Source organism: Phacochoerus africanus, chromosome 16, assembly GCF_016906955.1.
Source record: "Phacochoerus africanus isolate WHEZ1 chromosome 16, ROS_Pafr_v1, whole genome shotgun sequence".
Classification (NCBI taxonomy): domain Eukaryota; kingdom Metazoa; phylum Chordata; class Mammalia; order Artiodactyla; family Suidae; genus Phacochoerus; species Phacochoerus africanus.
In genome coordinates, this window is record NC_062559.1 from 9413560 (window position 1) to 9425802 (window position 12243).

At 46.1% G+C, this 12243-nt stretch overlaps 1 protein-coding gene across 4 annotated transcripts in view; it reads left to right on the top strand.

Moving 5' to 3' along the window:
• Window positions 1–12243, top strand: part of SLC37A3 (solute carrier family 37 member 3) — a 103464-nt gene that overhangs the window by 15690 nt on the left and 75531 nt on the right. For all 4 annotated transcript variants that reach the window (XM_047762964.1, XM_047762966.1, XM_047762967.1 and 1 more), the window contains exons 4-6: window positions 3399–3491; window positions 7321–7404; window positions 9447–9592. In XM_047762964.1, the coding sequence (XP_047618920.1) occupies window positions 3399–3491; window positions 7321–7404; window positions 9447–9592 (323 nt within the window). The remainder of the gene's footprint in view (window positions 1–3398; window positions 3492–7320; window positions 7405–9446; window positions 9593–12243) is intronic.

Sequence of the window (12243 nt, forward strand, 5' to 3'; positions counted from 1 at the left end):
AGAGTGCACAGAAGAGCGTAAGAGTCTCCCCTTCTCCCCAGGAAAGGGCTGCAGGATTCAAGGGGCCTCAACATTCCAGCCCAACCTCAGCCCCAGCTGCTCAGTTCTCACGTTAACCGATACCCACTCGAGTCAGGCAGAGAACAGACCCCTGAACACAAGTCAGCTTCGGGTCCCCCTGGGTGCATCACTTCCGGAAGCTCTTTCGTGTCAGAAGTTCCCCCACCCCCACCCCAGGCCCGGCTGTAACTCTGCGATAAACATCCTTTCTTAGGAAACCCACACCGCGACCTTTCGCGTTTCCAGGAACTGCCCCAACGTGTGGCAAGCCAGGTTAGCTTGATGCAGTCCCTCCCCCACAACACAGAAAAGCCTCCGTCCACACTGGCTGCAGAGGCCAGTTATTCACCTGGGAACTGTCCATCCCCGCAGGCCAGCTCGTGGGCCTTGAGCCTCTTCAGGTCTTTCTGACTTGCATTAACATTGAATGAAGTTTCGCCATACTCGGCCCACTCCTCACCGCCCAATAGTCATCTTGATTGGAGCGCTGTTATTGATATGAACTTCTATCACTAGTCTTTTTTCTTTTATCCTATTTTTTGGGGATCTTTTTGTTAGTCCTGCTTTTTTAGTTTTTGGTTTTTATTTATGCTTGTTAACTAAGCAGTCAATGTATTTCAGCTGAATTCTGACAGGTGGAAAAAAGCTGTTTAAAATCTGTCAGGTCTTGGAGTTCCCGTTGTGGTGCAGCAGAAGCAAATCCAACTAGGAACCATGAGGTTGTAGGTTTGATCCCTGGTCTCGCTCAGTGGGTTAAGGATCTGACGTTGCCGCGAGCTGTGGTATAGGTCGCCGATGCAGCTCTGTACCTGCTGTTGCTGTTGTTGTGGCACAGGCCGGTGGCTACAGCTCCATTTGACCCCTAGCCTGGGAACTTCCATATGCCGCACGTGTGGCTCTAAAAAGCAACAAAAGAAAAAAAGAAAATAGAAAAAGCCCCTGAAACTTGGAGCAGCTGCTTGGAGACCCGTCTCTGGCTCACACTAGTTTATGCCCAACAAGACTTAATCTCAGGACCTATTGAGCCTAGATGGCATCAGGGTTCAAAGAGTGTAGTTAGAAGGGGAGGTGGCGAGATAACTGATTGGAGTTGGCACACTGAAGTACTGATCGGTCTTGGCCGTGAGAGCTGCTTTCTTGACTCGTGACAGCAGTTATGTGAGGGTTAAAGTGACAAGACTGATGCCATCAACAACACAGAAATGAGTCACAGTACAATTTGGGGATTTTACTTTCTGTAAAAGATAATGTGTTTTTTAAAATTGCTGATCGTGGTTTTTTTCTCTGTAATGTTCTAAAGTCAAATTTTCTTTTTTTTAAATTTTTTTAAAATTTATTTTTTTTTACTTTTTAGGGCCGCACCTCCTGCATATGGAGGTTTCCAGGCTAGGGATCAAATCAAAGCTGCAGCTGCCGGCCTGTAGCACAGCCACAGCAACGCGGGATCCGAGCCGCATCTGTGACCTATGCCACAGCTTGCAGCAGTGCCAGATCCTTAACCCACTGAATGAAGCCAAGCATCGAACCTATATCCTCATGGCTACTATTCGGGTTCTTAACCTGCTGGGCCACAGTGGGAAGTGCCAAATTTTCTTTTTCTTTTTTGTTTTTTAGGCCCATACCTGTGGCATATGGAGGTTCCCAGGCTAGGGGTCCAATCTGAGCTGTAGCCGCTGGCCTACGCCAGAGCCACTGCCATGTGGGATCCGAGACTCGTCTCTGACCTACACCACATCTCATGGCAACGCTAGATCCTTAACCCACTGAGCGAGGCCAGGGATCGAACCCGTGTCCTCATGGATGCTAGTCAGGTTCACTAACCACTGAGCCACGATGGAAACTCCCCCAAATTTTCTTTTTGATAATAGCACATCTCAGGAAACCCCAAAGACCTATGGGTTTATATTTATACATACTTAATGTTATTAGAAATTAAAACCAAGAAATTGAAAGAAATACATTGGTTTTATTTTTAAATGAAACAAACAACCCATAACACATTAACATAAGTAACAACTTACGAAAAAGGCTTTTTTCAAGACAAAAAAAAAATTACTTAATGAAGAGTGTCATTCATCTACATTTTTGCACGTCTCTTTATGTCTGGCTTAACAGAAGACACTGGGTTTTCATGGCTGCTTCTGAATTCAGTCTATGGCAGCATGATCCTTTGAAGTGCATGAAGAGAGCTGGGCTTGCACAGCCCCGGAGTGGAAAGGGGAGAAGTCTTTTAATAGCCTTTTCAGTTAATTGTGGATATTTGTCTTTGATTCCACCCCAGACTTTGACAAGTGGCAATTTCTTAAAGGTTCGTTGCGGTGTGGAATCTGAAACTGTATTAATTAACTTTTTTATACACTTACTCTCAGATCCATTTGTCTGTCTTGTACTTTGAATGGATCTTGAAGTGACAGGCTCATTTCATTCTTTTCTGAGGAAATATCTGCCAAATGCCCCAATCTGAATAATGAGTGCTCGTCTGTCATTCACTCTTTCAAGTAAAAATGACATCCCAGCTTGCGGCTCCCACACGTTTCCTCAGCGCAGCCATCTTCCTTTGCTGTGCTACGTGCCATATGCATACTTGCTACTTCATCACAGCTTATTTTTAAAAAAGAAAGTGTACTCAGGAGCCAGATTTAATAAGATTAATAATTTTTGCTGTTCAACAAGTATTTATGGAGTGTCTGATATGTGCCAAGGACATTCTTAAGTGAAATCGCCTTTTTTTTTTTTTTTTTTTAAACTGAGTGTGGCCGTAAAGAATACAATGATGAGGACGTTCCTGTTGTGGCGCAGTGGTAACGAGCCCAACTAGTATCCATGAGGACGGGGGTTCGATCCCTGGCCTCGCTCAGGGGGTTAAGGATCCAGCGTTGCCATGAGCTGTGGTGTAGGTTGCAGACGGCTCGGATGTGGCGGTTGGTTGCTGTGGCTGTGGTGTAGGCTGGTGGTTGTAACTCTAGTTTGACTCCTAGCCTGGCAACTTCCATATGCTGCAGGTGCAGCCCTAAAAAGCAAAAAGACAAACAAACCAAACAATGATTAATCGTACACTTTGGTGTAACTGCTTTGGTCCATGCTAAGGCGCGGGAGTTTTACCCACGGCTGTTTTTGCACCATCAGTGGAAAAATTAAAGGGAAAAAGCAGATAGCATTTTCGTATCACACAGGTAGTTGTGGCCTTGTGCACCTTTTTGCATGTGTGTTTCCTGACGGACAGCGTGCCAGTTTGCTGTTTTCACTGTCACCCGGCTTCTGTGAGAACGGGCGGAGGTGGTGCTTGACGGGGCTCAGGACCCTCGGGCACTGACTTGTTCTCGTTTTCGTGGCTGTAGATTTGGAGCAGAAACCGTCTTTTTCCCAGTGCGGAGGAGGCCACTCTGTTCCTCGGGACTCTGGACACCGTCTTCCTCTTCTCGTATGCTGTGGTAAGTTCCAGGCTTTTACGCCGAGCAAAAACGTACATTGACGCCAAACCTTTTAAAGTGGGTAAAGGGCTTTGAACTTGCTGGCCGAGAAGAGGTCAGTGTCGCTGGAGTTTATTTATTTATTGGAACCAAAAATATCTTTATATAAACTATTAATAGATACCTAAATACAATATGGTTGTAAAAATGAAACCGTGATAGATAGCTGTATTCCTGAAGTACACAAATCAACAGCTGTACAACATTAACAGCAAATCCAAATACAGGTGAAGATGTTCCGCTGAATTTCATGTTTCATGGAGCATCAAAAACCACTCATCTTTGGAGTTCCCGGCGTGGCTCAGTGGTTAAGGACTCCGACTAGGAACCATGAGGTTGCGGGTTTGATCCCTGGCCTCGCTCAGTGGGTTAAGGATCCGGCGTTGCCGTGGGCTGTGGTGCAGGCCGGCAGCTGTAGCTCCGATTGGACTCCTAGCCTGGGAGCCTCCATATGCCACGGGTGCAGCCCTAAAAAAAAGACAAAAGCCAAAAAAAAACCCACCTCTCATCTTTTAGTCCTTTTCTTGTACGTAGTTCTTTATCCACATTCTCTGCATTGGATGGGATCCCTCGATTTTACTTCGTTTTCTGTGTGACATTCTCCACAGATAAATGTCACTGGCTGCTGTTTTGGGGTTGACTGTCCTTCTGCGTGTCCGTTGTTGTCCCTTCAAATCCCACACTGGCAAACCCCTACCCACGCAGCATGGAGAAACTTTCCTGTATTTTGTGCCTTCCCATCCATCCCTCCATCCATCCATGCACTTATTTGTCAGATGTTCTTTGAGCACCTAGGATGTGCCAGTGAGACTCGATCAGTGAGCCACACAGGAAAGATCACTTCCTTGATAAAGCTTATACTCTTGAGTGGGCGCTGAAGGAGAGACAAGCACTAGCGGAATGCCTAAATAAGTAAATTGCCAAGTGTATTCAAGGCGGTAAATGCCGTGGAAAAGAGTCCCTCAGCGAAAGGAGCTCCAGTAGCTCTGGGGGGACTTGTTTCATTAGGCTGGGGAGGACCTGGCCAGGAGCAGAGACCTAAAGTGGCTGAGTGAGCTCCCAGTAGAGGTTCAGGCTGGAGGTACAGGCTTCAGAGCCCTTTGCATTGTAGATGATTTTTTAAATTATGAGACTGGATGAAATCATCCAGAGAGTTGGTGAGGACAGAGGAGAGGCGGGAAGACTGAGTAGGGGGTGGGCTTCTAGGAGTTAGAGGTGGGGAAGATGAGGGTGGGGCAGGGATGCTGAGAGGGAGCAGCAGAGCGGGGAGAGGATGGCGTCCTGCGAGCCAGGCCGTCCAGGCCGGGCCAACTCTGAGGGAGTGTCCTGGGGTCGGGCAGCCAGTCTCTCTGGTCCTAGGGAATGTCTGTGGTGGCTGCTGAGTTAGAGCAGTGGGGCCTGTGCTGGCAACAGCTGAGCTGTGCACCAGGGTATGCAGTCTGATCTTTTCTCCCCAGCGTCTTGCTGCCTACCTTTAAAATGTCCAGTTCTGGAAGCTCCTTTTGTGGCGCAGTGGGAGTGAATCTGACTAGTATCCATGAGGATGCCAGTTCGATCCCTGGCCTTGCTCAGTGGGTTGGGGATCTGGCATTGCTGTGAGCTGTAGGTTGCAGACATGGCTTGGATCTGGTGTGGCTGTGGCTGTGACTTAGGCTGGCAGCTGTAGCTCTAATTCAACCCATAGCCTGGGAACCTCCATTTGCTGCAGGTGTGGCCCTGATAAGCAAAATAAATAAAGTGTCCAGTTTTAAAAAAGCCTTTTAGGGAGTTCCCACTGTGGTGCAGCAGAAACGAATCCGACTAGTATCCATGAGGTTGCGGGTTTGATCCCTGGCCTCACTCGGTGAATCCCGGTGTTGCCGTGAGCTGTGGTGTAGGTCACAGACGCTCCTTGGATCTGGCGTGGCTGTGGCTGTGGTGTAGGCTGGCAGCTGTAGCTCTGATTCAACCCCTAGCCTGGGGACTTCCATATGCCACAGGTGTGGCCCTAAAAATAAAAAAAAAATCGCCTTTTAGGTGTAAATGTGTGGGGGATGTGACATACTGGATGAAAGTCCCAATGTTATCTCTAAGTGCTTATTTGGATAATTATTAGAGAACCTTTGAAGAGGAAACTTAGAGACACATTTGGAACAGATCTTGGATGATTTAGCCTAGCTGTTCAGCCCAGCATCGTCTGTACAAAATCCCAATGTAGGATCATTCGGCTTTGGCTGGAGTGCTCCCGTGATGCTTCTCTGAGCCTTTTAGGAAGGACTAGAAGACGCCGTGGGGCCTAGCACCCCGAGGAGATCTACCGCCATCAGCCAGCTCCTTTAAACTTGGTTTGAAAAAGGGATTTAACCTTTTTTTGGTATTTAGTTTCCTTATCTACAGAGGTGTGATGATACAGAGTTATGATAATTCCTGTCTATGGGATTAAATAGGTTTAGGAGATAAAAAAATAAGTGCCATGAAAGATCAGCGATCGTAGCTTTTTTTTGTTTGTTTTTTTGTCTTTTTGTCTTTTCCAGGGCCACACCCACAGCATATGGAGGTTCCCAGGCTAGGGGTCGAATCGGAGCTGTAGCCACCGGCCTACCCCACAGCCACAGCAACGCGGGATCCGAGCCGCGTCTGCAACCTACACCACAGCTCACGGCAACACCGATCCTTAACCCACTGAGCAAGGCCAGGGATGGAACCCGCAACCTCATGGTTCCTAGTCGGATCCTTAACCACTGAGCCACGACAGGAACTCCGATCGTAGCTTTTTATATCGAGCTGCATTTCCTTCTGTACCTTCCAGGCATTGTGCAGGTGTTTGGAGCAACACAGAATAAACCGGTTCTCTAATCTGAAACATAATTGAGAGACTTTTGTTACTCCTTTAATTGTTTTTAGTCCAAGACCAGGTGAATTGGAGCTGTGGAACCTAATCTCCGCTTACGCTGGCAGGTGCCTCTTTTGAGATAGTGAAAGCTTGACAGTGATGATGAGGGGGAATATTAAGATGTTTATCCTTGAAATTTTCTCTAACAGAGCTCTAGTTATACGTCTATAGTATATTATGATATAGTTGATTTATTAGAAACACTTTATCCAAATTTAGATATTTAGTCAAGGCATTTAATCAGTTTACATCTTTGTGGGAGAAACCGTCACTCTTTGGTCAGCCTTGCTGCCAGCATCTCGGCATCCTAGTTCCTGCCGCGCAGTGGGAGGGGGCAGCAGGCAGGGCATTCGTGCCTATCTTCAACTAACTGTTGTCTCTACTCTCCTTGCCTCGTGGTGAACCCAAGGGTCAGATGAAATAGGCAGGGTGTGTGGCCCCGAAGCTTCTGTCCTGCAGGACATGTTTTAACATGTGTTAATTCAGGATGCACATGGCTAAGAGGAGTCCCTTTGGGAAAGTGGATAACTGATGTTTAAGAGTCATTCTGTTCTAGAAGATGAAATATATTTGTGTGCTTGTTTTATTAGACTTATTCTTGGGTGGAATTTTTTTTTTCTTCTTTTCTTTTTTTTCCCGGTCTCTTTAAGGCCGTTAAGGTTCAAGTAGAACAGAATTTTGCACTGAATTGTGCTGTGTTGGCACATGAAGTGTTGATGGTAGTGTGTGTGCAGAAGCCCGTTATCACTTCACGAAACACTGGCGAAGTGGATGTGGACGGCAAGTCTAGGCCTGAGAATGAGATTTTTGGTTTGTGTTTTGTGTTGTTTTGTTTGCCTCATTTGCTTCGTAACGCATCTTACTTTTTCCAGGCTGTGGTGTTATCCGGAGCTGTAAAATGAAATGCTTTATTTTTAGGGCCTTTTCATCAGCGGTATCATTGGGGATCGGCTTAATTTGCGGTTGGTTCTGTCTTTTGGCATGTGCTCTTCTGCATTAGTGGTAAGTTGAAAGGTGTTGTTATTACTACTTTTACTTATTCTTGCTATTATTCTTACTGTTCTTTTACTAAGATATCCAAGCTGTCCCCCTCCTTCTGTATGTAGAGTAGAATAGTAGAAATACTCTTCAGTTTTTTAATCTGTTGTGCACCTTTTTGGTTGGGGATGTCTTTCAGCTACAATTTCAATCACACCCCTTTCTTGATTCTTAGTCACCACCCAAGTCAAGGTGTCTGTAACTAACCTGGCACCGGCCGCTGGAGGAGCCGGTCCCAGCCCGCCTGGACCGTCGTGTCTGTCGCTGTGCCTCACCATTCCGCTCTGCCCAGCCAGACTGCCTTCTGTGGCCCTAGCACACCTTGCGCCCCTCTCTCTCGCTGCTCTTGCTCCTGCCTTGAATAGCCTTCTATTCAGCGCTTCCTGGTCTGCCTCAGCATGTCCTTCAGGTCATTGGCCGAATGACACTTCTTTCATTACGCCTGCTCTGCTGACCCCTCTCCCTGAAGGCGAGGTTCCCTGTCCTGCCCTCCTGGGCCTGGATTTCTTTGGAGGTGCTTACATGGTCCGCTGCTTGGCCTGCTTATCGCTGCATCAGTCTTGCTTCCCTAGGACCCTGTAGCATAGTGGTTAAGGTCACAGACTTCCCAAGGCCTGTGCTGCCCGGGTTCCTGTCCCTCTCCCGCAGGTGCCAGCTGCGCTTTCTCTGTGCTTCTGCCTCCCTCTTTGAATCCTTCCCCCCAGCGTCGTGGTGAGGGTTCTGTGAGTTCTGTGTAGGGCATTTGGAACAGTGCCTGGTGCATTAAGTGCTGAAGAGGGCACGCTCTATATTTGTTTCATCTTCATTTACTTAGCAGTGTCTAGTGATACATTTTTGTTGATTGGAGTTCCCGTTGTGGCTCAGCGGAAGTGAACCTGACTAGTATCCACGAGGACCCAAATTCCATCCTTTGCCTCGCTCAGTGGGTTAAGGATCCGGCGTTGCCGTGAGCTGTGGTGTGGGTCACAGATGCTCCTCGGATCTGGTGTTGCTGTGGCTGTGGTGTAGGCCAGCAGCTGTAGCTCTGATTCGACCCCAAGCCTGGGACCCTCCATGTGCCTCAGGTGCAGCCCTAAAAAGCAAAAAAAAAAAAAAATGTTACTTGAATGGGTAGCATGGAGTTTAGTTAGACTCTATTGCTGTTTTTCAACTTTTTCAATATCTGTCATTTGTGTATGGGGAAAAATGGATTTTTTTTTCTATTTTAGAATTGAAGTACTTTATTCACAAGCTGCTCACCCCCACATATACACATGCTATTTTTAAACCTGTATCCATTCTTTTTTTCCTTATATCTTTTGAAAAATTGATGTACACAGTCACCTTTTTAATGTATAGTCCTCAATTTTGACGGACGAGTATCATTACGTAACTACCACCCCTCCTGCCCCCAGCCTTTGGCAACCACTGACCATTTTGCTGTTCGTACAGTTTTGCTTATTCCAGAATGTCATGCAGCTGCACTGAGACACTGTTATACATGCCATTTTTAGACCCATGTCCAACATTCCCAAAGGAGACCAACGGCAAATAAAACGCCCACTCAAGTGAAACGCCTAGGAAAAAAGCAGTCACTTGATGAAGGCCACCAAATTCTTGAGCCACTTGCAGGTTGGGCTGCTGCACCTGGTAGCCTCGGCGATAATCATAGCGGCCCTTCCCAGCGCTCATGGCCTGTCCGGGCTGTTTGGACGGAGTTTGCAGCCGGACACTCAGGCGGTCCCCAGAGTGGTCCTCCCTGAACCAGGGGAAGCGGAAATAGACGTGAAACGAGGTCGAACCTCTTAGGGTTGAAGACGCAGGGGAGAGGCATGGCCCTCGCTGCGTTTCCTGCTGCTCGCTGGCTCTGCCTCTCTGCTCGGGGCGGCTCGGTGGTCGTCTGACGAAGAGCTGCCCTGAGCAGGGCCGCCTGAAGAGTCCGCTGTGAGTGGGTGCTTCGCGGAGGGTCTTCACCTGGGGAGTCCGTGCAGATGTCACATGTGTCTTTTTCTTCCTTCTTCTCCAAGGTGTTTGTGTTTGGCACCCTCACGGAGTGGCTGCATTTCTACAACAAGGGGCTGTACTGCTGCCTGTGGATTGTGAATGGCCTCTTGCAGTCCACGGGATGGCCCTGCGTCGTTGCTGTTATGGGCAACTGGTTTGGGAAAGCTGGGTATGCCACTCCCTTCCTCGTTCATTTCCCTATTTAAGTAGTTTTTGGTTTTTTTTTTTTTTAATGTTATGGACGTATAGTTGATTTACAACGTAGTGTTCATTTTTGCGGTAATAGCAAAGAGACTCCATTATAGACGTACCTTCTTTTTCCTATTTCCCATTATGGTTTATCAATATCCGATTGTTCAGACTTGTCAGAGTCGATTAACTCGATCCATTCAACACCACGCGCATCTTCCCTCTATTTCAGAAAACTGGCGTCGCAGGGAGAGGCTGCCTCTCCGACTCCGTTGGAGGTGATATGGACCGCAAAGCCGGTCTGGCCTGTGAGACACACTCTCCTGGCTGTGCTCAGATTTTCAGTGTGACTAAGATAGTAATTAAATTTTAAAAAAATCTTCCCTTTAGAGAACATAACTAATACAAAATAATAGAAATCTCATGTGCCCTCTCATGAAGTATCTTCCTGTGGGTTTTACTCTCCCTCTTTTTGAGACTCAGTGATCCAGTTTAACTTTCTTAACATTAAAGGTAAGGAAACCAAGGCCAAAGTTAGCCATGTGACTTGTCTAGGGTCCCATAGCAAAGGCTCCAAGAAGCTGCACAGAAGAATGCCAGACTTAGAGTTTCATTTGTGGCTCATGGGGTTAAGAACCCAACTAGTATCCACGAGGATTCGGGTTCCATCCCTGGCCTCACTCAGTAGATTAAGGATCCGGTATTGCCATAAGCTGCGGTGTAGGTTGCAGATGCGGCTTGGATCTCGTGTTGCCTTGGCTGTGGCATAGGCTGGGAGCTACAGCTCTGACTCGACCCCTGGCCTGGGAACCTCCATATGCCGTGGGTGTGGCCCTAGAAAAGACAAAAAATTTTTGATTTTAGGAGGTACTCATTCCCCTACGATATTTTAGTTTTCTTTGGATGCTGTCTTCTTGCATGCTGTTTATTTTTAATTTTTTTGGCTATACCTACGGCATGCGGAAATTCCCAGGCCAGGAATTGAACCTGCACCACTAGTAGTGACAACTTCAGGTCCTTAACCTGCTGTGCCACCAGGGAACTCCAGTTTTTATCAAGATTTTTAAGGTGATACCTTTCTACTCATGATTTTTGAAAATTACGCAAAGGCCACTAGATTATTGTAGACAAACCAGATAATATAAATAAACCTAGAGAAAGTCAAAAGCACCTGAAGTCCTGTAACTTAAAGATCATCACTTTTCCAGGCATCGTTTTCAGATAATCCTTCTCAGAACGTCTATAAATTGAATGACACTGAGTGTTTGGTAGCAGTGACTGAACAGGCTGACCTCTTCATTATTTCTCTGGCTCAGTCACAAAAACGAAATTCAAGAAAGCCATTACAGTTGACTTTTGTTTTTGTTTCTGTTTTTACTCAATGTATTTATTGCATTTACAGTTGTGCAATGATCATCACAACCCAATTTTATAGCATTTCCAACCCACAACCCCAGCGCATCCCCCCACCCCGCAAACTGTCTCCTTTGGAAACCATAAGTTTTTCACAGTCTGTGAGTCAGTATCTATTCTGCAAAGAAGTTCATTTTGTCCTTTTTTCAGATTCCACATGTCAGTGAAAGCATTTGATGTTGGTGTCTCATTGTCTGACCGACTTCACTTAGCATGATAATTTCTAGGTCCATCAGTGTTGCTAAAAATGCTGTTATTTCGTTCCTTTTAATGGCTGAGTAATATTCCATTATGTATATGTACCACATCTTCTTGATCCACTCCTCAGTCGATGGACATTTAAGTTGTTTCCATGTCTTGGCTATTGAAAATAGTGCTGCAATGAACACTGGAGTGCATGGGTCTTTGCGAGTCATGGTTTTCTCTGGATAGATGCCCAGAAGTAGGATTGCTGGATCAAATGGTAGTTCTATTTTGAGTTTTCTGAGGCATCTCCATACTGCTTTCCACAGTGGTTGCACCAATTTACAATCCCACCAACAGTGTACTAGGGTTCCTTTTTCTCCACACCCTCTCCAGCACTTATTGTTTGTAGACTTTTTGTTGTTGGCCATTCTGGCTGGTGTAAGGTGGTACCTCATCGTGGTTTTGATTTGCATTTCTCTAATAATGAGTGACGCTGAACATCTTTTCATGTGTTTTTTGGCATTTGTATGTCTTCTTTGGAGAATTGTCTGTTTAGATCTTCTGCCCATCTTTTGATGGGGTTGTTCATTTTTTTGGTGTGGAGCTGTGGAAGGTGTTTATAAATTTTGGAGATGAATCCCTTGTCAGTTGATTAATTTGCAAAGATTTTCTCCTGTGGATTGTCCTTTTGTTTTGTTTAGGGTTTCCTTTGCTGTGCAGGAACTTTTAAGTTTCATTAGGCCCCATTTGTTTATTTTTGTTTTTGTTGTCAATACTCTAAGAGGTGGATCTGAGAAGATGTTGCTGTCGTTTATGTCAGAGAGTGATTGGCCTTTGTTTTGCTCTAAGAGTTTGATAGTGTCTGGTCTTCTATCTAGGTCTTTAATCCATTTTGAGTTGATTTTTGTGTATGGTGTTAGGGTGTGTTCTAATTTCATTCTTTTCCATGTGGCTGTCCAGTTTTCCCAGCACCACTTATTGAAGGGGCTGTCTTTTCTCCATTGTATATTCTTGCCTCCTTTGTCATAATTG